Source organism: Sorex fumeus, unplaced genomic scaffold (genome assembly GCF_029834395.1).
Source record: "Sorex fumeus unplaced genomic scaffold, SorFum_2.1 ptg000126l, whole genome shotgun sequence".
Lineage (NCBI taxonomy): Eukaryota > Metazoa > Chordata > Mammalia > Eulipotyphla > Soricidae > Sorex > Sorex fumeus.
In genome coordinates this window covers 5,469,341-5,495,438 of record NW_026606183.1, presented here as the reverse complement: position 1 = coordinate 5,495,438, position 26,098 = coordinate 5,469,341, and the positions used below count along the sequence as shown (strand labels likewise).

Sequence of the window (26,098 nt, the reverse complement as noted above, 5' to 3'; positions counted from 1 at the left end):
CCTGGCCCATTTTTTTTAAGTAAGACCTATTTTAAGTATTTCTGGCTCGTGCCTCAGAAATTACTCCTGGCAGTGCTCAGGGGACCATTTGGGATGCTGAGAATCGAACCTGGGTCAGCCTGGTGCAAGACAAACCTCTACCTGCTATGCTATCGCTCCAGCCCCTACAGAGCCAGTCTGGATCCAGAGATGACCAGACCCCAACCTGAAGCCTCAGCCCCATCTGGCTCCAGAGGGACTCTAGCTGCTGGCCTGCCTTACAACTTCCCAGCAGCTTCTTCAGCCCAACCAGTTAACAGAGACCCAAAGGAGAGCAGATGGGTGGAGCTCAGATGAATTTAGTCTGTCACTTTAAATTTTGCCCCTGGAACAGCTAGCCAATCAGAATAGATATGGGAGGGTAGGGGTGATGTGGTAGATATGGTAGCAGACCAAAGGATGTCCTCAGCCCTAGCTCCCTCTGTTCTACTCTCTTCCTCTTCTTTCTCTTCACCCTCTCTCTGACCCTCTCTCTCTCTTCTCAGACCTGCAGATTCAGATGGGGCTACATACCCTGACAGATGATTGTACATAGACAGGCCTCCTAGGCCCAGACAGGGACAGAATACAGGCCGGGCACAGATGCCAGGAAAGCTCAGGTCCAGTCAGGGTTTAGATGTTCAGAGAGTGATAAGGTGCTGTGCACAGCATCTGCATGCATATGGGTGGCCAGAGACTAGGATAGCCGGGACAGAATGACAGAACTTCTGGGGTTACCCTGGGAGGACAGAGCACAGGGATCTTGCCCACATGCTTCTGGCCTTGGCTGGAGATTGAGGAGAGCACACACAGGACAGAGAACCATGCAGGGCCAGGACCTGGCTCTCATGGGAGGCGAGTAGATTGTGTGAGATGAGACAGGGAGTCATGCATGGGACAGGGCAGTGTCAAGAACAGGACCAGTGGTGTTATTTATGGGTAAAGGAGAGGCCTGGACATCTGGGGTGGAACCCAGACCCTTCTACTATATCTGTACCATAAACTAACTTAAAATTTAGTGCAAGTATATTATATTTATGCACTAAGTATGAATCCTGTTAACTTGGGGTGTATGTGTGTGTTGTGTTCCAGGTCTTTTCCTGACTCTCTGCTCAGGAGTAGCTCCTGGCCATGCTCAGGGGATCGTATGTGGTTGCCTGGTACTTGAAATAAGAGTCATGGCCACTGATGCTACATGCAAGGCATGTGCCTTATCTCCTGAATTATCTTTCCCTCTCTTCCCTAATTTCATTCATTCATTCATTCATTCATCATCCTGTTATTCGTCGATTGCCTCGAGCAGGCCCCAGTAACGTCTCTTTCATCCTAGCCCTGAGATTATATTCAAGGCTCTTTTAGGAGAATGAGACCCATCATTGTTACTGGTATTTGGCATATTTGGTACGCCACGGGGAGTTTGCCAGACTCTGCCCTGTGGGCAGGCTACATTCGATAGCCTGCAAGTTTGTCCAAAGTAGGAATGAGATAAGATGTCATAAAAAGATGTCCTGATAAGATGTCCGGCCGCGCGGTTCCGGGAGCTGGATTTTATAGTCTCTGAGTTTTGGCCGCTGATGGGATTACACGGCGCCAGGGGGCCAGGTGGTGGGTGTGACCCCTGCCTACTGGAATTTGGAGGATCTGGGTGGAGGATGCTCGACTCCAATTCGAGTAGGCTTGGAGATCTCGGCCCCGGAACCCGCGTGGCTTTGTCCCTCTGCCAGTACCTTCATGTGTGCGGAGAGTGGTCTCAGCATGGTGGTGGCTGGTCCTGGAGGTCTTCCCTAATTAGCTTTTGATAAATATCTGAGATTGAGATGAAATATAGTAGATGACTTCAAAGCCTCAGTGTTGAACAAAAGCTAGATGCTACTTTCCCTATTGAAAAAAGAGAATTTTTAAAAAAACAACTAATATGTGTCTCACTAATATGTGGAAGACCTCTGGTTCCAGCCACAGCTATGCTTAAGACCACTCTCCACACGTTCGGATGAGCCTCACACATGAAGGAACCGGCAGAGGAACTCAGGTGTGTGGGACCCGGGGCATAGATCTCCAAGCCTGCTCAGATTGGGATTGGGGCCTCCTCCACCCAGATCCCCCATCTTCCAGTATGTAGGTGTTACACCCACCAACTGCCCCCGGCACCGTGTAATCCCATCAATGGCCAAGACCCAGAGACTATAAAACCCTTCTCTCGGAAGAGAACAGCGCAGAGTCTCCTGCCTCCGTGCCTTGCTGTCCTCACAGGGGGCCCCTTGGAGGAGGGTGGGTTGAGTTTCCCTCCCCACCCCTAGCAAAGCTCCGGCAGCTGAAGACCTCCAGTTCCAGCCACAGCCATGCTTAAGACCACTCTCCACACGTTCGGATGAGCCTCACGCATGAAGGAACCGGCAGAGGAACCCAGGTGTGCGGGACCCGGGGCGTAGATCTCCAAGCCTGCTCGGATTGGGACTGGGGCCTCCTCCACCCAGATCCCCCATCTTCCAGTATGTAGACGTTACACCCACCAACTGCCCCCGGTGCCATGTAATCCCATTAATGGCCAAGACCCAGAGACTATAAAACCCTGATCCCGGACATCTTATCTAGTTCTTACTCTGGAGAACCTGGCAGGCTACCAAAAAGTATCCTGCCCACACAGCAGAGTCTGACAAATTCCCTGTGGCATATTCAATATGCCGAAAATCAGTAACAATAATGGGTCTCATTCTCCTGACCTGAAAGAGCCTCGAATGTGGCACTTTTCAAAATCTCAGGGCTAGGACGAAGGAGATGTTACTGGGGCCTGCTCGAGGCAATTGATGAACAACAGGATGACAGTGATACAGTAATTGAATATTCGTGAGATAGACTTTTACAAAGCTATTCATGATTGGGTTTTACTCATACAGTGGTCCAATACTCATCTTTCCCCCAGTATACATTTCCACCACCAATGTCCCTCGTTTTCCTCCCACCATCCCCCAGCATCTCTCTCACCCTAGCCTGCCTAGTCTCTGTGGCAGGCACTTTTCTTCTCTCTGTCTCTCTGTCTCTTTGTCTCTCTCTCTCTGCATTATGTGCATTATGGTTTTCAATTCAGGTACAAATAAGTCACTGTGTTTGTTCAGGGCATTCAGTATCGGCAAGATACTGGAGTAGTTGTCTTAACTGGGTGGCAGCGTTGGGGTGTGGACGTGACTGTCGAGGCTTCTGGAAGTACTGGGAGGGTGGGTCGGGGGGAGGTAGCCCATCCTGACCCTGAAAAAGCCTGGAGATTCCTGTCACAAAACCTGCATACCAAATTTTTAGCAGATTGTATCTTGGTGAGGTTCATTCTGAGATGGTAGAGTCAGACCAGGGGCATGGCAGTGATTTTGGATTGTGGAAGCAAGTGGCTGCTGGGGCCCCTGCTTGGGCAGGAAACAGGCCAACCTGCCCCCACATCCAATTTACCCCAGTCTGTACAGATTGCACAAGTCCTATATTAACCACAGCATTTGATCTCCCCTGAGATTTATTTATGGGTCTCTGAAGCAAGGCAGATAAATGAGCTTGTATTGCTGAGCTGGAGGTGGTTTGTGGGCATTTGTTATATTACTATCATTATATTATACTTCCACAGACCTAAGTTTTGGCTGTTTGATTTCTTGGGAAACTTGGTCCCGAGCTATTGGGGTCTGATCAGAGGCACAGCGGCAATTTTGGTGTATCAGGAAGCCTGAAGGCACCATCAGGCTGCTGATGAACTTGCCTCATGGGTACAAGTTGATCTGCTGGCGGCTCTGCATCCCGGAACAAATTAACTTTTAGTCTTCTGAGGAAGGAAGAAAGGAAGGAAGGAAGGAAGGAAGGAAGGAAGGAAGGAAGGATGGAAGGAGAGAGACATGCATTGGATATTTAGGCTCAAAATTCCTTTATAATAAGACTGAGAATGGCTTGTGTAATATAATGAATGTTTGTGTTTTACCTAAATTCATGTTAAATCCTAATGCCCAGCAAAAAGATATTTGGATGTGTAGTCTTTGGTAGATGATTAAATCATGAGGCTAGAATCTCATAAATAGAAGTAGAGTCCTTAAAAAAGAGAACCCACTGAGCTCTCTTACCCTTCATCGTTGAGAAGAGAATGCAGAAAAGAATCATCAATGAACTAAGAAATGGGTACTAGATACTAATCTGCACTGTGCTATTGCTCCAGACCGTCAAAATTCTAAAGAATATATAAAGTATATACCAGATTTACTGAGATAATTGGCCTATAATAATATTTAAGTGGGCTGGAGCGATAGCACAGTGGTAGGGCATTTGCCTTGCCCACAGCCAGCCTGGCCGAGCCTGGTTTGATTCCTCCACCCCTCTCAGAGAGCCCTGCAAGCTACCGAGAGTATCTCACCTGCACAGCAAAGACTGGCAAGCTACCCACGATGTATTCAATATGCCAAACAAAGTAACAACAAGTCTCACAATGGAGACGTTACTGGGCCCAATCGAGCAAATCGATGAATAACGGGAGGACCGTGACCATGACTGTGAATATTTAAGTGCTTGAAGTGTATACAATTTGATATGTTTTGACACATTTTATGAAAACACACTATAATCAAGTTTTGAAAGTATTAATTGTTGGTGGTGAGTGCAAAGGGAATCCACAGATTTGGAAAAGGAAGCCACAATAGAATGCTACCTCACTCCTACCTCGCTGTCAGTGAAAAGTCAGGACTAGAGAGTCAGCACTGATTTTCATCAGGTGTGCTGAAATTTTGCATAGCTCAGATCTAAAATCCTGTCACTTGAGCGTCTCACAAGGGCTAATGTCAAAAATTCACCTGAAACCCACTTTCTCTGCAGACTTTGAGGCAGCCATGACTTTCAGGCAGAGGCAAGATTGGTTATGCTAGTTGCAGAAAATGGAAAAAGTCATTTCCGAATTCCACCTCAATTTTCTAGGTTCGTTGTTTTATAGAAAGGAATTTGGAGGAAGATGAGTGGTGAAGTAAAGTAGTTTTTATTTAAGAAAAATTAGAGTTTTTTTTGGGGGGGTGAGGGAGTTGATGGGGGAAAATCAATACTAAAGAGAAGACAGATACATAGAAAAATAAAGTGACATGAATCAGAGACAAGGGTTAAAGGATTGAATGTGTGAACCCTCAATCACTGTGGATGTGAGGTGTAGTAGAAAAAAATTAATAAACAAATGTGTTTTTGTCGTGTGTGTGTGTGAGAGAGAGAGAAGGGGACGGAGAGAGAGAGAGAGAGAGAGAGACAGAGAGAGACAGAGACAGAGACAGAGAGACAGAGACAGAGAGAGAGATGTGCCTGCTACAGAGGCAGGCTGAGAGGGGCACGGTGGTGGCAGGAGGGAATCTGGGGACATTGGTGGTGGGAAAAATTCACTGGTGGAAGGATGGGTGTTGGAACATTGTAAGACTGAAACCCAACCATGAATAGTTTTGTAACTGTGTGTCTCAAGGTGATTGAAATAAATACATTCAAAAAATAAATATAAATTTTTTAAAAAAGGGAAGATCTTACTTTTATTGTTTGCGGGTGGGATTTGAAACCACCCATCCAATCTAGTAGCTTCCTTGTCTGTCACCAGGAATATCACACTTCACTCTGGAAATGAGTATGCTCTACTAATTTGCACATGCCTTGGGCACACCAGGCTTCTGGTCAGCATATACCTCATTTAAGATGGCCGAGGTGCATCTGACCCCACTGAGATTCTCATGATCTCCCAGGTGGAGTCTGTGACAAGAAAACTGGATTCGCTTAACAGCTTTACCATCAGTTCTTCCCATTTCATCCATCATATTCCCATTTCTTGGGTCTCTTTATAATCCCTTTCTCCTTCCTCTCCCCATTCATCATCTGAAAAACACTATTTTTTCTGCTTCTTAAATCTTAGTCTCTATATAAATTCATACCATATATGACTATGTCATATAGAGTTTCCTGGACTTTGCACAATTATTTTGAGATTTATTCATGTTCTTCCCATGTTATTATATGTTTCAAACATTAGTTTTAAAATTGATAACTGTATTCCATTATATGGACATACCACAATTTATCCAAAGAGCCACTGATGGACATTTGGATTCCTTTTGATAGGCTACTATAGTAAATACACATTTGCAAGTCTCTGTATGCTTTTGTTCCTAGAAGAATGACTGGATTATCTGGCAGATGTATGTTAGCTAGTAGGAATTACTAAATACTCCAAATTTTACTTTTTTATCAGTTCTATACATCCTTGTCAACACTTAGAATGATCCAACTTTTAACTTTTGGTCATTTTTATAGATATACAATGGTTTCTCTATTGTTTTCATTTCAATATTCCTAATGCTAATCTAAGCTTCTTTTTAAAAATGTGTTTGTACATCATCCATATATTTTCTAAAGCAGGTGTCCATGTTTTTTACCCCTTTGAAACAGAATCTGTCATCCCTACAATGTGTCCCTATTCTGTGCTAGGAGTGGCTCTGAAAGCCACATGGAGGCTGCCCTTCTGGAAGAGAAGCTTACATGTGTAAAGGAAACCTTCCTGGAATTGTTTCCCCTCAGCATACCTCCGAAGACCCAATTTCTTCAACCTCCAACAGAGAAGGCAACAATTCAAATCTGTTTACTTACACCTTTTCCTGTTACCTGGTAGCCCTATAACTGACCTTTCCCTTTCCCCAATACCCTTTGTTATTAATTAATTAATTAATTGATTGATTGATTTTTGCATTTTGGGTCATACCCAGCGATGCATGGGGGATACTCCTGGCTCTGCACTCAGGAATTACTCCTGGCGGTTGCTCGGGGGACCATATAGGATGCTGGGAATCAAACCCAGGTCAGCCGTGTGCAAGGCAAATGCCCTACCCACTGTACTATCACTCCAGCCCCTACCTTTTATCTTTAGCTGAAGTTATTCAAAGAAGTGATGAGGTATTTTGGTGAGTTTCCGAGTTTTATTGTTATTTTTTCCCCCAAGTATATCGGAGGTTTATATGCTATTATTAAAATTTTTGTTGCTATTGTTTTTGTCTTCTTAAAAAAAGTTTTTTACCCTTTTTATTTATTATTTTTTTTGTTTTGTTGTTGTTGTTGTTGTTATTTTGGGACTACACCTAGCAATGCTCAGGGGTTACTCCTGGTTCTGCACTCAGAAACTGCATCTGGTGGTGTACCATATGGTCTGATCCCCTGATGCCGGGGATCGAACCTGTGTTGGTCTGTGTGCAAGGCAGACACCTTACCCACTGTTCTATTACTCCAGCCCTTATTTATAGCTCCCTATAAATAACCCCCTTTTATAATGGGGTTATTTAGTTCTTCACATTGGAAGACATTCAAAGTGAGGTCCCCTGGTACCCACAGAGGTAGTTCATGGGCTGAGTGCAAGCTCAGCAAAGTTGCTGTGAGAGGCCTGGGTTCATCCTCCCCAAACTGCCAGGAGCAACTCTTGGAGCTGGGAGCAGCCCCTGAGCACTGCTGGGTGTGACCCTAAAAGCCAATCAAAAAACCCAAATGAGGCTCTGGAACAATCACCCAATATTTCACTTCCTGTTTATCTTGGAACACAGCAACACTAGACGGGGCTGGGAAGTGCCTAGACGACTGACTGCCCCCCTGCTAGCTCACGGAGTGGGTGAGAGTCGGGATGCAAAATGCCAAGGGAGCTGGCATCTCAGGAGTCAGAACTGAAACAGACCCTGCCCAGGCTCACAGCCCCGTCCCCACACAGGTCGACTCTCCAAGTGTTCTCCTTAGAAGCCCGAGGAACATAACTTCTGCAAGTCTTTTTCTGCTTTTTCTCTTGCCCAGCGTTAGTCAGTCACACTCCACCAAACTCTCCCTCTGAGCAGGACAGCGCTGTTCCTGGATGATCTACTAAATCCTCCATTGTCTTCAATACCAGTTTTTCTACTCCTGGAGGCATGCCTGCTCCCAGAGGGAATGGAGAAAGATCAAGGAAGAATGCTCTTAGTCATCAACCTGCATGAAATTCTGCGGCGCTCCTTCACGCCAGTTGACAGTGCTGACTTGAGAGTGAGAGAGCCAGTCACCAAGAACCTTCCCATGGGTGAGTTCCCAGAATGAGTGAGGGGACCCTGAATGTGTTCTCCTTACTGCCAAACTGACCAAGAATGCCAGTCCTGTAACAGATGTGCTGAACAGGTGTGGCATATTCCCGGCCCACCAGTTACGTGAGTCCTGTGGTTCTAGCAGGACCTCAGCCTCCTTAGGGGAGTTTCTGAGGAAAAGCCTCACCCTGAGCAACTCGTTTGCTTCTTTCATCTTCCACCCCAAGAATGCAGTCTTGGTTGGATGATCTGTCATAGGCTGAGTTGCTGAACCTAATTTCTGTCTTTGAGGAGGTAAGTGGAGCAGAAATGTTAGGGTATGAAGATGAAAGATAATAACTCTCTTGGGGCTGGAGCAATAGCACAGCGGGTAGGGTGTTTGCCTTGCATGAAGCTGATCCAGGTTCGATTCCCAGCATCCCATCTGGTCCCCTGAGCAACGCCAGGGGTAATTCCTGAGTGCAGAGCCAAGAATAACCCCTGTGCATCGCCAGGTCTGACCCACAAAGAAAAAAAACAAGAACTCTCCCCAAGTTATTTTCCCAAGTTTTCTCTCTGGTTACCTTAAGAGAAATTGAGCTCTGTGCAGCTGACAACTGATGCCTGATCAGTGACCTTCCCTCAATGTTAATAGTCTATGCTGACTTCAGAGCTTTATGGAAAGCAGGTATGAGCCGGTTGTGATGGGGCGACTGAAACCTCATGGGAAAGGGGGCGTTCCCGGCTCGTCCTTGACGCCCTACCGAGGTCACGAGTTACCCCTCGTGAGCGGCTCTCCGGCATGGGCATGCCTCCAGAGCACAGAAACCAATCTCATAATTATCTGATTCTCAGCAGAAATACTTCCAGGCTTAATAAGTAAAATACCAGAAATCCAAAATCGCTATTGCGACCACGCGACATCATTTGATTCTTGTGACCAGCTGTAGAAAACAAATTATTTCACAATGTCTTTTCAGCATGTCTGATTTGGGACTGTAAACTCTAAATAATAATGGTGCATCTTTTGTCGAAACAATGAATCTAATCAAAGTAGATAGAGTGTTAACTAGAATTCATCTGCCTCACAGGCATTGGGAGGGTTGGGAGGGAGATATATTGAGGTTCTTCATGGTGAAAAATAAGTATTGGTAAAGGGAAATGTGTTTGATATTTGCATGACCGAGACTTAAACCTGAAAGTTTTGTAACTGTTCCCACAGTGATTCAATAAATAAATTAATTAATTAAATTTTAAAAAACCAGAAAAAAAATAGTCTATGCTTAGGAGAAAAGATAGGTCAGAAGCTGCCGTCAGGTACCCTACACATAGATCTTTCTGAAACTTCTCCAATAGCTTCTTCAGATAGAAGGGCATTTTTGGGAAGAGGGAATCTTGTTTCTAAAATCAGCAGCCCAAGTGGCCACCAAGTCCAAAGGTCTGACTGTTGCACTTGCCGCTGACCAAGTGCCTGTGTGGTCCTTCCATGTCCCCCAAGGTGTGGGACAGGCCCACCCTCCTCCCCACGTAACCATTTCCTTTGGAACAGGCAAGGTCATCTCTCTGCCCTGGAAGAGGACAGAAAACCTCTGGGATTGTTTTATATTTTCCTTTAAAAATTACCTTTAAGATAAATAAAATTGGGCTGTTTGCTTTTTGTTGTGTGTTGAGAATACTAGTCTTTCTTCCAGATATATGCTTTGCAAAGATTTTCTACCAGATTGGTTGTAAACTGTCTTTTTTATTTTTCAAGGTCTTTGTGACAATGCAGATTTCTAAATACTTTTGTTCCTTCTATCTGAAGCATTTCCTTAACAACTTTTGCATATGAAATTTTCTGTCGTTCTTAGAAGTATCTCTATATGTTACAATCTTTTTCACGCTTTAAAATTTTTCAAAGTATCTCTCATCTCTCTACTGAACATGTTTTCTGCAAAAAAGTAATAATTTTATGTTTTCTATTTTTGTATAATAATGGGCTAGAGCGATAGCACAGCGGCAGGGCGTTTGCCTTGCATGCAGCCAACATGGCCGACCCGAGTTCGATTCCTCCGCCCCTCTCGGAGAGCCCGGCAAGCTACCGAGAGTATCTCGCCCGCATGGCAGAGCCTGGCAAACTCCCCGTGACGTATTTGATATGCCAAACACAGTAACAACAAAGTCTCCAATGGAGACCTTACTGGGCCCGCTCGAGCAAATCGATGAACAACGGGAGGACAGTGACATATTTCTATAACAATATTTATTACATAAAAATGTTGTTAAATGCTAACTTTTGTCTGTGGTTTTTAAAATGCATAAAATTTGCTACCTGAATCTTTGTTTTGTTTGAGGGGGTACAGCTGGCTCTTGCTAGTTTCAGATTTATTTTAGCTATGCTTGAAGAACCAGTATCAAATCCAGGAATTCACATGTGCAAGGCAAGTGCTCTATTGAAAAGTTACTTCTCTGGCCCATCTTAATCATTTTAGTGTATATTTTGATGGTATTAAGAACATTTACGTTGTTGTGAAACTATATGCAAACAAAACTTCCTTTTCCCCTTACTAACCCTTGCCCCTGGTAACCACCAATTTATTTTCTACATTCATAAATTGAGTACTTTATTTAAAAAGTTTTATTAATGACAGATGAGACATGATTATCATGAGACCCAAGTATAAAATAAAATTTAAAGTAATATACTTTAGATTCCAGAGTTGAAAACTAATATATGTAAATGAGAAAAAGCATTTTATCATATTGTATTAAGTGGTTTTAATTTTATTTACATAGGTAAAAATCATACAGTAATTATAAATCAGCTCTTACTGATTTATTTTCTGATCATTCTATTTACCATTTCTTAAGGTTTTGTTGCAATAAGCAATATAAAGTAAATTTTTTTTTATGTGCCTGAGGAGAAAGATTAGGACTGGGAGGGAAACTGGGGAGTATTATTGGATAGAAAGTCACACTGGTGGTGTTGGAGCACTAAATGCTTGAAACAACTATATATTTTTTTCTTTTTGGGTCACACCCAGTGATGCTCAGGGGTTACTCCTGGCTCTGCACTCAGAAATTACTGCTGGCAGTGCTTGGGGGACCATATTGGATGCCGGAGATCAAATTTGAGTCGGCCGCATGCAAGAAAAGCACCTTACTATCTCCCTACAAATGCCGTACTATTGCTCTGGCCCCACAACTTTGTAAATCATGGTGGTTTTTTTAAAAAAATGGTTTAAAAATAAAATAAATTGGCTGTCATTATGATGATGATGATTTAGAGTAACTATGCTCCCAGGAGAAAAGAGAGAAAGGAAAGGAAGGTCTCCTTATGAATTTTCCTAAATACAAAATTCTAGGGACTCCACACCAGGCTGTGGCGCAGGTGAGAGCCCTCACCATCCCAAGGGACCCAGCCCTGGCAGCTGACCTCCACTACCCACTCACCGCCACACTCCAGGCCGCTTTCTGGATGCTCAGGCCAAGACTCACGAAAGAATGAAGTCCTAAGGAACCCAGATAATGCGTAACTTTGTGACCTTGGACTCTGGACTCAACGGGACCTGGAACAGAGATCCTCTGCCTGCTTCCCCCAGTCTCCAGTGACTCAAGGATCACACCCATAAGCCACACCCTGCTGGCACCAGATGATCTTCTCATGGGCCACCCTCCAGAACTCACGGATGCTCCTCTGACCTCCACTGCCCAACCACAGCCACGCTCCAGGCCGCTTTCCGGGCTGACACATTATAAGACATTTCCTTCCCATTTATGCCTCTTGGAGGGCCCGGCAAGCTACCGAGAGTATCCTGCCTGCACAATACTTGGAGAGCCTGGCAAGCTCCCACTGGCGTATTCAATATGCCAAATACAGTAACGACAATAGGTCTCATTCCCCTGACCCTGAAAGAACCTTCAATCGTTGGGAAAAGACGAGTAAGGGGAGGCTGCTAAAATCTCAGGGCTGGGAGGAATGGATGATGTTACTGGCGCCCGCTTGAGTAATTAGACCATCAACAGGATGACAGTGACAGTGACAAAATTCTAAACTGTCTCCTGCTCAAGGAAAGTCAAAGAATAAATAAGATTGAGGTGTTTTCTATATATCACCAGGGAAATAAAGAACATGACAGTGATGGGGCCAGGGAGGTGGCTCATCCTTAGAGTACTTGCCTTGCACATGTGAGGCTCTGGGTTGGAGCCAGCCCTGGCCTGGTGCTGCAAGAACAAAAAGCAAAACAAAGCAGGGACAGTTGTTCTTGAGATCTCTAACCATGGTTAGGCCTCATGTGAAACATATTATGTATCAGTGATCTCTCTGATACTCCTTGTAGTCAATGTTACAATTATTTGCCTTGGATTTAAGGAGATACTAAATCAGGGAATGATTAAGTGGATTGTCTAAGAACAGTCTGATGAAGTTCCTGACAGAATCCAGGGCAAGGCCGCAGAGTTTCATCCTTGACTCTGAGCTGAAAATTAAACCCTGGCTACAAAGCTCATATCCTGTACAGAGTAGCAATAATGTTTGTCTTAGGAGAATGCCGAGAGTTCAATTTATTAAAAATCAATTACCCAAGGGATCCACTTAACAAATGGCTAATAGGATCATTACTAAACCACAGATGGCAATCGTCTTTCCATTCCTTGTAGTGAAAACAAGAAAATAAGTAGTCTCAAGGAGTGTGGTTACTATTCTCTTCATTTGGTTAAGATTTATGTATGCATACAGAATATTGGATTTTCAGAAGCCAATCAGAAAGAATGCCACAGGGGACATCGAGAATACCGTCCTGTTCTTGCCAGTAGTGGTGGTGGTTTTCGAGAGGCACCTTTGTTGGTGACCTGTGGCTACTTTCAGCCCAACTCAGTGCTTGGGGATCACTCCCAGCAATGCTCTGGAGTGATTGTGCAATGTGAGGGATGAAACCCAGACTTCTTGCATGCAAAGTGTGAGCTCAGCCTATTGGACTATCTTTGTGCTCTAATTCTGTTTGTTCTTAATGGAGTTCTCGGTGAATTGACTCCGGCCTTGTCCCTAAGTGGCAATTTTGAACCATTTTGAACCGTTCAAGTGGCAGTTACCACATGAATAGTGCACTTTGACAAGCGCGATGTGGGTTCCGAAAGTCAGAGGCATTGATGTTCAATCGGAGTCACATGGTTCCTTGGGTGTGGCCTTGGGCAAGTGATCTAACCCTTCAGAACTTGGTTATAAAAAGAATAATGATATTAATGCCCTGGACATTGAGTAATAAAGAAATTTCAAGTGTACTATGTCTGATTTATATTGAATAATAAGCGGAAGTTTATGTTTTATTACATGGAGCCATGGTGGTTCAAAGTAATGCTGACTCAAAATAACAATCATTAGGCTCATTTATTCAATGCTTTATGTGACTATTGCTGATCTATTGCTACATTAAAAATGATAACTTATTAAAAATTATACTATTCCATTTTATAATTTATAAATTTTATGTTGTATAGCATTTGTATAATTTACACAAAATAATAAAGCAGTTGTCATAACTATTAACACCTTTGCTCACTCTGGACATTGAATGGGCTCAGTAGGAAGTTCAGGCTTAGAGTTCCTCGTAGAGTTGCATAGAGTGGCTGGGTCAGGGTCACTTTTGAAGCTCTTTAGTCACACTTTTAATGCCTGAGCTGGGAAGACTCAAATTGCTGGGAACTGCAGCAGTCTGTGTGATCTCTCCAGTGGCCCCTCAAGCACAGTGGTTTGAACAAACCTGATCTTCTCTGGGGTGACGTAGGCCATGTCACAAGAGAGAGCATGAGGTAGAACTCCATTGCTTTTTCAGTCCTGGTCTCAATTGTCATAAATTGTCACATTTGCCAACTTTATTGCATAAGAAGTGAGTCACGAACACCAACCTATACTGGGGAGAGAAAGGAAGGAACTCATCCTTTTAGGAAGTAGATGCAATAAAGATTAGATTAAATGTTTTTAAGATTAAGTGATTTGCCCAAAGACATAAAATTAATAGTGGTATAGAGTTAGGATTTTGTTGTGGAACCGTCCACCGGGAGACTCCCATGTCCAACGTTTACATTCAGCCTTCTGGAACTGTGAGTTACCATGGATGGTCTTGGCCTACATGATGAACTCAGACAGTCTCTCACCTTGTTAATTCCATTCTAGGCCATGGATCCCAATGTGGAGTTCTTCGGCTGATCTTCTATCTTGGCATTAAAATCACCAACAATGATCTTGTAGAAAGTGTGGTCTTCTTTATAGGACTTCTCCAGCTCCATGTAGAACTTCTCAATTTCTTCTTCATCATAATTGGATATTGGTGCGTAGACAATGAAGATAGAAATTGCCAGCAGTGAGCCACAGCTATTCAAGTGTAATCATCCAATTCAGGTTGTTAGACATTCGAATGAATCAATGCTCATGGCCAAGTTCGTGTTGACAAGGACACCAACAACACCGATGCCTCTTTTGTCGCATGTTCCGAGGAACAGTTCTTCTCCAGTGTCTAAAATGGCATGATGTGGTTGATGCCTTCTTGTCTAGGTCAGACCAATGATGTCATACTTGATCTTTCACGTTTGCACCATCAGGTCCTCGATGGACGCATCTGATGCCAGCATACGTACATTGAAAGTACAGTCATTTTTGTCCTTCATTTTGGCAGCCTAGTTCGGCCTTGAGATTTTATCAGCCTCCTTGAGATTTTAACTGTCTCCTGGTGGACATTTCCACAACGAAATTGACCACATCATATTCAATTGACGGTCTTGCCTGACTGATGTCACTGTTGTCCCAAAATTTGAATTGGGATCGGACCACCGTCTCCTTCATGCAAAATTCTCCATGGAGCAAGGAGAAAGGGCTGCAAAGTTTAAGAAGAGAACTTCCAGAACGACCACCAAGTGGGAGCTCTTTGGCACTATTGCAGCAACATGGGAAGATGCTGTCATTGACAACATTGATGAGGAATAGGATCGACTGGTTCAGCACCTCCATGATTGTGTGAGGAATGCCAAGAGAGAGATAGCCACAAAAAGATGCCTGTCTTCTTAAACTCTTGAGCTCATTTGCCAATGTGGCTTGGTGCAAGCCTCAGGCAACCACAAGTGAACATTCGAGCTCACAAAGCAGTGCAGAAAAGTGATCAAGGAAGACCTCAAAGAGAGAAGAGCAGCAGTGTTGGCAGATGCGGCAGAAGCATTCACAATGCCCGCCTGTCCTTCACCAACTACAAGACCAAGATGACTGCCCTCCGACGTCCTGATAGATCTATCACATCTTTCAGAAGGGCAATGGAGAAGATTATCCATGACTCCTACTCAGATCTTTTCGATAGCCATGTCCACCTGCCCATATACCAAATTCCACAGGATGGATATGTCATTCTCAATGTTCTCCCTTCTGAAATCCAACATGCCATTTCGTAAAGAAGCGAACAGTAACTGGCCCAGACAAGGTCAGACAAGGTCAAACTCCTGAAGAACCTGCCGTCAGTACTCATCAATACACTGGCTCTGCTCTTCACACACTACATGTCTGAATGCAAGTTTCCGTCCCAATGGAAAACCAGCAGGACTATTCTACTGTATAAGAAGGGAGACATCCACGACATTGGCAACTATTGCCCGATCTGCCTGTTGTTTGTCTTCTACAAGCTGTTCACTCAAGTCATCCTGAATAGGATTGGCAGAACACTAGATGCTAGCAAGCCTCGTTCCAAAAAGGATTCAGCACGGTCGACCATATCCACACGGTAACCAAGCTTATTGAGGTTTTTCGGGAGTTCAAGATGCCGCTCTGTCTAATGTTCATTGATTTAAAGAAGGCCATTGATTCTGTTGAGACTGAAGTGGTCATTGAAGCCCTAGCCTTACAGGGCCTTCAAACTCAATACATCAGAATCCTCCGTTAGCTGTATTATGGATTCACTACCGGGATCTCACCATTCTACAAGGAAGTGATTATCCATGTCAAGAGAGGGGTTCGGCAGGGTGATACCATTTTACTGAAACTCTTCAGTGCCACCCTCGAGAACGTCATGCGACAACTGGAATTGGAAGGAATGGGAGAGAAGATAGACGGTTGGCAACTACACCACCTCCGCTTTTGATGACATCGTTTTAATAACACCAAACACTAGCCAAGCGGCACAAATGCTGGCCAATATCGACCGTGAGTGTGGAAAGGTCAGACTACAGCTAAATCTCACGAAGACAATGTTTATGAGAAACAAACTAGTTCCTGATGTTCCATTTGCTCTCAACGGAACGAACATCTCCGAATGCAACAGTTATGTTTACCTAGGTCGAGAACTAAACATGAAAAAAATGATCTGGCACCCGAGTTGCACAGGAGGAAGAGAATGGCTTGGAATACTTTCAAGAGCATCAAAGAAATATTTAAGAGGTCGAAGAACCTCTGGCTCCGGGCACATCTCTTTGATTCCACTGTTCTTCCTGCATTAACATATGCCTCAGAGACCTGGGCCCTATGAAAACAGGATGAGAGTGCTATTCAGGTCTCCCAAAGAGGAATAGAAAGAGCTATGCTTGGAGTATCATGCTTCACTCAAATGAGAGAAAGAACCCAGAGTTCCAACTTCTGTTGATGATCGAGAATCAGGGATGCTGTCTCGCTTGCCAAGCCATCGAAAATCAGATGGACTGGACATGTAATGCGACTTGGAGATGACCGCTGGACTAGAGCCATTACTGACTGGATTCCATGGGATGTCAAAAGATCACCTGGCCGCCCACCTACGAGATGGTCAGACTTCTTCGTCAAGACCCTGAATGATCAGTTTAAGGCTCTTCGTGTTCCTGGAGTGAGCAGACACCATTGGGCTATACTAGCATGTGACAGGGATGAATGGAGATGTTACTGACGCCAGCTCGAGCAAATTGATGAGTAACAGGATGTCAAGTGATCAAGTGATAGTTTTAGAATATGAACCAAGACCAGAATTCTGAAAGTAGAATTTGTATTTTTATATCTATGCTAAATAGAAGACATCAAGTATGTAGGTTATTTTTATTTATTTATTTTTTCTTTTTGGGTCATACCTGGCAATGCACAGGGGTTACTCCTGGCTCAGCACTCAGAAATTACTTCTGGCAGTACTCAGGGGACCATATAGGATGCTGGGAATTGAACCCGGGTCAGCCATGTGCAAGGCAAACACCCTCCCTGCTGTGCTATCATTCCAGCCTCTGTAGGTTAATTTTAATAAGCCCTCTTATGTAGTGCTTTATAGGTGTCAAGCACTATTTTTTAAAAAATTTTTGTTGTTTGGGCTGGAGCAATAGCACAGAAGGTAGGGCATTTGCCTTGCACATGGCTGACCCGAATTCGATTCCCAGCATCCCACATGGGTCCCTGAGCACCACTGGAAGTAATTTCTTAGGGCACAAGCCAGGAGAAACCCCTGTGCATTGCCGGGTATGATCCAAAAAGCAAAATAAAAAAAATTGGTTGTTGTTGTTTGTTCTGGGGTCATGCCCAGTGTGCTCAGGGCTTACTTCTGGTTCTGTGCTCAGGGATCACTCCTGACAGTGCTCAGGAAGTATGGTGCTGAGGATCAGATAAAATCATCTGCAAGTAAGACAAATGCCTTAAACCTTGTACGATGTCTCTGATGTGCCAAGCACGATTCTGTTTTTAAAAAGATTTTATGAATTTACTAAGAGAACCCCATGTAGTTGGAGTATCAGGAATCAAGCCTGAAGCAACTGGCAAGGAGATGAGAACAAAGGATGCTCCAGGGAAATGTTCCCTCCTAAGAGTGTGGAGTGAAGGCCTCTGCTTATTGAAAGGCAGGCGAGCTATGTCTGTCAACTTTGATTGCCCTCTCGATTGACCCTACAGACTCTAGCAGTCAGAGAATGAAGCCCCAGCACAGGTAGCGTTGGTGTCACGTGGGAGGCCATGCCTCAGAAAGAACAGCATCATTTCTCTACAGGGAGGCCAGAGGCAAATGTACAGAGAGGCTCAGAACTCTACTGTGTTCATGTGTGTGTGTGCACAGGCTTACATGATGCCACCTTTATCTATGTAGGTGGCATTTGAGGGATATCTAACCTCTGTAGAGAAGGTGAGTCTGATTGGAAAAAAAAAAGAGAACAGGTTCCAGATGGAGCTACTTGTAATGAAATGCCCATATTATCAAACCAAGATAAAACCTCCCTTAATTGTGGTTTCTGTGCTTGCCTGGGATGGAACCAGTTGGTCTGAAATCCTTCCCAGAAGGGAAGGTGGCCTGGTGGCCTTGCCTGAAACATCTGTTTCTTTCCTTGCATCCTCCTTTCCATTAAAGTCTGCTATGTACATGTCTCTGGCAAGGCTTCTGTTCTCCTTCTGTTAGTTGAGATCATGACTATTGAATGAATCATTAGTAAAGCCACTTGGATTTTTTTTTTTTTGCTTTTATGGGTTCACACCCAACTGATCCTCAGGGGTTACTACTGGCTCTGCACTCAGGAATTACTCCTGGTGGTGTTTGGGGGACCACATGGGATGCCAGGGATTGGACTCTGGTTGGCTGCATGCAAGGCAAATGCCCTATCCGCGTACCGGCTTGGTACTGGTCTTCTAGAACATCCCACTGGATAGGTGATGAAGACCCTCTCTATATATGGTGTGAAGTCATTTGCTAGCTTATTTCATTCCTGCTAGGGCCCAAATGTGGCTTATTTGGGTTATCAGTTTAAGAGATGAATTTATTATTAAGCTATAGTTATTGAGATATAATAACAGATAAAATAGATTAGACAGAGAAACATGATTTTATTTTTATTTTTTGGGAGGCCTTCCAAGTGGTGCTCAAGAAGTCTTGAGGATAGGGGGCTGCTTAGGGAGCAAGTGGGGAGTGGGCTGTGGGGAGGTGTTCTGGGGCTGCATGTGACTAGCATATTTGTGCCAGGGATAGAACCAGGAGGAGGAATGTGGTTTTAAAGAAAGAGGTATTAGAACCTGGAGGAAAAAAAGACTTCAAATTGTGGAATGGATGAGTGATTTATGGTCTAAGAAAAGCATGAAAGCACTGTAGCACTGTCCTGTGGTTCATCGATTTCCTTGAGCGGGCACCAGTAACGTCTTCATTGTGAGATTTGTTGTTACTGTTTTTGGCATATCGAATACACCACAGGGAGCTTGCCAGGCTCTGCCGTGTGGGTGGGATACTCTTGGTAGCTCTCCAGGCGCTCGGAGAGTGATGGAGGAATACAACCTGGGTCGGCCGCGTGCAAGGCAAACACCCTACCCATTGTGCTAACGCTCATGAAAAGAAGTTAAAACAGCCCAAACCAAAGCAGTATAGTGTTATATCTGGGATGATAAGAATTAAAAGTAGTAAACTTCTTCTGCCAGGTCCACCCTAATAAGTAAACTCACAGCAGGTATGGCGTTTGCCTTGCATGCAGCCAACTGGGGTTCGATTCCTCCCTCCCTTTTGAAGAACCTGGCAAGCTAGCGAGAGTATCTTGCCGATACAGCAGAGCCTGGCAAGCTCCCTGTGGCATATTGGATATGCCAAAAACATTAACAAGTCTCACAATGGAGACGTTACTGGTGTCCGCTCGAGCAAATTGATGAACAATGGGAGGACAGTGCTACAGTGCTATTATTTGGATAGTAAGTGAACTACTGGTTTGGGAATTTCCCTTATAAAAAGTTTCCTTAGAGCTGGGACCTCTCTCCGGGGTTTCACTGGAGGTGGTTGGGGTGAGAGTTTCTCCAGCCCCCGGGGCCCCTGGGAGCATAATAAGGAAAAAAATAAAGTCAACCAGAGTGTGTAGACCTGGATCCTGTATTCCACAAATGTGGGCATAGCACAGCATAACACAGCCGGAAGATCTTCTTTTCCTTTCATCCCCCTCCTCCTTTTTCCCTTTCTTTTTTGTTTCTTGCAAAAAGCTCCATATGAGACGGTGTTGTAGTTTAAACTGTCATTAACAGGCTTTTTTTTTCTTTTTAGGTCACACCCAGCAATGCTCAGGGGTTCCTCCTGGAACTGCACTTCAGAATCCCGGGGGACCATATGGGATGCTGAGAATCGAACCCAGGTTGGCCGCGTGCAAGGCAACCGTCCTACCCGCTGTGCTATCTCTCCAGCCCCTAGCAGGCTTTTTTCTTCACATTTTCCGGTTTATACTGGGGTCATTCAGTGTACTAGCCCCCATCACAGCATTTCAGTAAGCATCCAGTGATAGGACACACTGATCTATCTTCCTTTTTCTTTCCTTCTTTCTTTTTTTTCTTTTTGGGTCACACCCGGCGATGCTGTGGGGTTACTCCTGGCGGTGCTCGTGGGACCATATGGGATGCTGCGAACCGAACCCGGGGTGGGCCTCGTGCAAGGCAAACGCCCCCTCCCCCCCCAACACACACACTGAATTTCTTGCACTCCTGGGAACTCAGGTTAATAACAGCAACCTACCCGGCTGTTATTAACACCCGAATCGTCATTTATTCCATCGTTATTAAACTCGGAATCGTAGTTTATTAAGACTCTGTTGCCACCGGCCGACTACAGCACGCCCCAAGCCCTGTCTGCGGACACGGAGCCGCCGGAGCACAAAGAGCTCCGGGACCCGACGCCAGACTAGCCCTGCAGAGCCGAGCCCCCGGCTTCCCGGCATCCCCCGCGGCGCTCCCGGCGTCCCCCGCGGCGCTCCCGGCGTCCCCCGCGGCGCTCCCGGCGTCCTCCGCGGCGTTCCCGGCGCGCCCCGCGGCGCGGAGCAGGCACCCGGCGCGGAGGCGGGCGTGGCCGTGGCGGCGGCTCGGACGCGGCGGGGACGGCATGGAAGTGTGAGTCGCGGGGAGCGCGTCCCGGCGGGGGCGGAAGCGCCGTCCCTTGGGCCCCCGGACCCTCTCCCCGCCGCGGTACCCCGCGGTACCAGGCCGGTCGCGGACGACCCCGGACTCGGCTGCTCGGCCCGGCCTGGCCCCGCGCTGTCCGGAGCCGGCCCGAGCGGACCCGGGGGCCCTGGCGAGCCGCGGGCCGGGCTGGGCGAGTCCCGGGGAGCCGGACGGGGCCCTGGGGGAGGGCGAGCACCGCGTGTGCCTCACCGGCCCCGCGCCCGGAGATGGCTGGGACGGACCCGGCGCTGCCGGGCAGCCTGGGCGCGGGGGCGGCCTTGGTGCTGCTGGGAATGTGCCCGGGTTTGGGCGATGTCGGGGCGGGCTCCTGCGGGCTCGGGGACCAGAGCCGCCTTCCTTCCCTCCCTCCTTCCCTTCCCTTCGCCTTTCTCCCTTTCCCCTTCTCCCTTCTCCCTTCCCCCTTCCCCTCCCTCCTTCCCTCCTTCCTTCCTGGCTCCCTCCCTTCCTCCCTCCCTCCCTTCCTTCCTTCCTCCCTCCCTCCCTCCCCTTCCTTCTTCCTTCCATCCTTCCCTTCCTCTTCTTCCCTTCCCTTCTCTTCCCTTCTCCTTCCTTCCCCTTCCCCTTCCCCTTCCCCTCCCTTCCCTTCCCCTTCCCTTCTTCCCTTCCCCTTCCCTTTCCCTTCCCTTCTCCTTCCCTCCCCTCCCCTTCCCCTCCCCTCCCTTCCCCTCCCCTCCCCCTCCCCTCCCCCTCCCCTTCCCCTCCCCCTCCCCTCCCCCTCCCCTTCCCCTCCCCTCCCCCTTCCCTTCTCCTTCCCTTCCCCCTTCCCTTCTCCTTCCCTTCTCCTTCCCTTCTCCTTCCCTTCCCCTCCCTTCCTCCCTTCCTCCCTTCCTCCCTTCCTCCCTCCCTCCCTCCCTCTCGGAGCCCCCGTGGAATAAAAGAAGGAATTACACACCCTAAGTCGGGGTGCAGGTGATTCTGGGGTGGAGGGGTGGTGAAGATGAACCCCTTTTTTCAATTTTTTTTTCTTTCTTTATTGAATCACCGTGGGAAAGGTTACAAAGCTTTCAGGTTTAGGTCTCAGTCATGCAAATATCAAACACATTTCCCTTTACCAAAACTTATTTTTTACCATGAAGAACCCCAATAAAACCCCACCCCCCACCCCTCCCAGTCCCTGTGGGGCAGATGAATTCTAGTTAACACTCTATCTGTTTTGATTAGATTCATTGTTTCAATAAAAGATTCACCACTATTATTTGGAGTTTACCCCCCCCCCAAATCAGACATGCTGATAAAGCATTGTGACGTGATTTGCTTTCTACAGCTGGGTTCAAGAATTAAATGTTGGTTTTGGATTTCTGCTATTTTACTTATTGAACCTGGAAGTATTTCTACTGAAAGTCAGATAGTTCAGAAATTGGTTTCTGTGCACTGGAGACGTGGCCGTGCTGGAGAGCCGCTAGTGGGGGGCAACTGGTGGCCTCGATAGGGCGTGAAGGGCGGAGCGAAACGCCCCCCTTCCCATGAGGTTTTAGTCGCCCCCACTACCTCGGCTCATACCTGCTGTCCACAAGGCTCCCATGCGGCCGCCATCTTTCTTTCCAGAGAGGAGAAGGCGACTGGGGCAACACCCTTTCCCCTCTGGACAGACCTGATGGCCTGGATTAACGCATAGTCCATTCACTTTTCTGCTCCAAGCTGCCGGGTTCTGCATTAAGTCCTTGTGCTTCTGGGGCCGTGGCCGTGCTGGAGAACCGCTCGCGGGGGGCAACTGGTAACCTCGGTAGGGCGTGAAGGACGGACCGGAACGCCCCCCTTCCCATGAGGTTTTAGTCGCCCCCACACCCCCGGCTCATACCTGCTGTCCACAAGGCTCCCATGTGGCCGCCATCTTTCTTTCCAGAGGGAGGAGGGCGGAAGGGACCAACACCCTTTCCCTTCTGGGCAGACATGATGGCCTGGATTAACGCATAGTCCTTTCACTTTTCTGCTCCAAGCTGCTGGGTTCTGCATTAAGTCCTTGTGCTTCTGGGGCTGTGGCCGTGCTGGAGAGCCGCTCATAGGGGGGCAACTGGTGACCTCGGTAGGGCGTGAAGGGCGGACCGAAACGCCCCCCTTCCCATGAGGTTTTAGTCGCCCCCACACCCCCGGCTCATACCTCCCTCTCGGAGCCCCCGTGGAATAAAAGAAGGAATTACACACCCTAAGTCGGGGTGCAGGTGATTCTGGGGTAGAGGGGTGGTGAAGATGAACCCCTTTTTTCAATTTTTTAAAAAAAATTTTTATTAGCGAAACACCATGAGATACGGTTGTAGACTTACAAATTTTGGTGCTTGGATTTCAATTATACAATTATCAAACACCCATCCCTCCACCAGCGCCCATCCTCCACCACCAGGGGTCCCAGTATCCCTCCCACCCCCCATCCTCCCCATCCCCCCTGCCTCTGTGGCAGGGCATTCCCTTTGTTCTCTCTCTCTCTTATTGGGTGTTGTGGTTTGCAAAAGAGGCAATCATGTTTGGTCTATAGTCTACTTTCAGCATGCTTCTCCCATCCTAGGCGGATCCTCCCAACACCCGTTATTTGGTGCTCCCTTCTCTGTCTGAGCTCCCTTTTCCCCTAGAATCATGATTTACGAAGTTCTTGATAGTTTGTGCAGTGTTGTCGCGCTCGTCCCACCACCAGGGTCTGTTGCCCTTTGGCGGTTGTTCCCAGGTAGCCACCCATCCCCACCTCAGCCAGTTAACTTGACAGACACTTTTGTTTGTTCTTGGGCCACCCTGCGATGCTCAGGGGTTACTCCTGGCTCAGTGCTCAGGAATTACTCCTGGTGGTGCTCAGAGAGGACCAGGTGGGATGCCAGGATCAGACCTGGGTAGGATGTGTGAAAGGCAAAGGCCCTACGCTGTACATTGCCTTTGCAGGCACCTTTTAAAGTTTGACTTTTAAGTAGTTTGGATTCGTGTTTTCGGCTCTGGGTTGGATCTGTAGCTATACTCTACAACACCGAAGTACCTGAGGTCCTTGACCCTGTCCCCCCCCCCCCCCCCATTGCTTTCTGTCTACCTGTTTCCCTCAGTTTTCTTGCGTTCTGTGTCCTCTGAATGCTCTGAGGTCATGGGTGGTCTAGGAATCCTCCCTTGATTGCATTGCATTCCTTCATCCTGTTATTCTATATTCTAAAGATAAATGAAATTCAGTCTGTGTTTATCCTTCTTTTGGCTTCACTCAACATGGTGTCCTTCAGTTCTGAAAGGATGAGCTTTTAAAGGATCCTGGCCCAGGGTTCCCCAAAATGATCTTCCAGCTACTTGATGAACTTTACCTCCTCATCTCTTGGTGGCTTGGGAGGTAGTCGCAGAGATGAAGGGTGAGGGTGTATGTGTGTGTGTATGGGTGGGTGGGTGGGTGAGTGGTAGCGGGAGGTAGCGTGCAGAAGCCCCTCTGCAGATCTAGCAATAATTCTGTAGGATGAGGCAGTGTACAGCATCGGCAGGTACAGGGTGTACACGACTCATCTTGGGATGCCTTCTTGTCCCCGAGGAAGAGCCTCAGCCACATCGTCAAGATTCTCTCGGTTTCCCTGTGCCTATGAACTTCTTGGTGACTAACTAGAGATGATCCACACCCTCCTTGGCCCTCCCTTTGTAAGATATGAAGTAAGATTCCCAGAGAAAGATGGTGCCGAAGAATGCACACGTTTGATGGTAACCGCCACCTTGGAATGATTTTGATGAATCTGGGGCTTCATTCTTCATCAAGGAGCTGAGTGTACAAAGAAATGATCTTGGCTGCTCTAGGAAGCAGAAAGAGGTCGATGGTGCAGAAAGATTCGAGAGTCATTGGAGGTTGGTGAAGGGGCTTCTGGGATTATTTTGTCCGAACTCTGTACAAACAAGAAACAGATCTGTGGTACTTATGGTACCCCTTCCTCTCCCCCAATACGGTATCTTTTTGTTTGTTTGTTAGTTTTTTGTTTTTTGGGAGGGAGGGGGAGGAAGGAGGGAGAGGAGGAAGGAGGGAGGAAAGGAAAAGAAAGGAGGGAAGGGAGGGAGGAAGGAAGGAAAGAAGGGCGGGAGGGAGGGAGGGAAGGAAGAAGGAATGAGGAAGAAAGGGAAGGACTGGGGAGGGAAGGAATGAGGAAGGAAGGAAAGGAGAGGAGAGGGGAGGAGAGGGGAGGGGAGGGGAAGGAAAAGGAAGGGGAGGGGCCCAATATAGTATCTTTATGTAACAAATGAAGGTTTATTTAACCAATACTTCCCTGAATTGCTGTATTGTATGCAGTACACTGTTATAGTTGACTTTTTTTTTTGAGAGCCCTACACTGAAGTCTTGTTGTTCCTTAGTTTTCTTTCTGTGCATTGCCTCTCCTGTTTCCTGAGTGCTTCCCTGAGATCAAAATGAATGTTGATCAATTAAGTTGATACAGTCCGTCACAATCACGACCATCCTGTTGTTTGTTGATTGCCTTGAGCAGGCCCCAGTAGCGTCTCCTTCGTCCGAGCCCTGAGGTTTTTTAAAAAGTGCCATATTCAAGGCTCTTTCAGGGTAAGGAGAATGAGACTCATCATTGTTACTGGTATTTGGCATATTGGGTACGCCACGGGGAGTTTGCCAGACTCTGCTGTGTGGGCAGGTTACATTCGGTAGCCTGCCAGTTTGTCCAAAGTAGGAATGAGATAATAAGATGTCTTATTATCATAGACATTCGCGGCCGCGCGGTTCCGGGAGCTGGGTTTTATAGTCTCTGAGTCTTGGCCGTTGATGGGATTACATGGTGCCAGGGGGCCAGTTGGTGGGTGTGACCCCTGCCTACTGGAATTTGGAGGATCTGGGTGGAGGATGCTCAGCCCCGGGACCCACATGCCTTTGTTCCTCTGCCGGTACCTTCATGCGTGTGGAGAGTGGTCTCAGCATGGTGAGAGTGGTCTCAGCCACCACAATGCTGATACAGTCCATGATGGTGTTTACTCTGAAGCCTGTGAAAACATCTATATAGTTTAATTTACTCTAAACCAATACATTATTAGGGTTTTTTCTTTCCTTCTTTACGTAAGGTTTTCTGCCAGCACTGCACTGCTCTGCACTGCCCTCCCGTTGTTCATTGATTTGCTCGAGCAGGCCCAGTAATGTCTCCATTGTGAGACTTGTTGTTACTGTGTTTGGCATATCCAGTACATCACGGATAGCTTGCCAGACTTTGCTGTGTGGGCGAGATACTCTTGTTAGCTT

The 26,098-nt window shown here is 46.6% G+C and overlaps 1 protein-coding gene across 3 annotated transcripts in view; it reads left to right on the top strand.

Annotated features, from left to right (window-relative positions):
- The first annotated feature begins 2,384 nt into the window (after nt 1–2,384).
- The window catches only part of CRCP (CGRP receptor component), a 61,775-nt gene continuing 38,061 nt past the window's right edge, over nt 2,385–26,098 (top strand). The window contains exon 1 of one of the 3 annotated variants that reach the window (XM_056137683.1): nt 2,385–2,425. In XM_056137683.1, the coding sequence (XP_055993658.1) occupies nt 2,400–2,425 (26 nt within the window). In that variant the 5' untranslated portion in view covers nt 2,385–2,399. Of the gene's footprint in view, nt 2,426–20,770; nt 20,854–24,146; nt 24,218–26,098 lie in introns of those variants that run through there. The other 2 variants (XM_056137684.1, XM_056137682.1) reach the window with 2 other exon arrangements.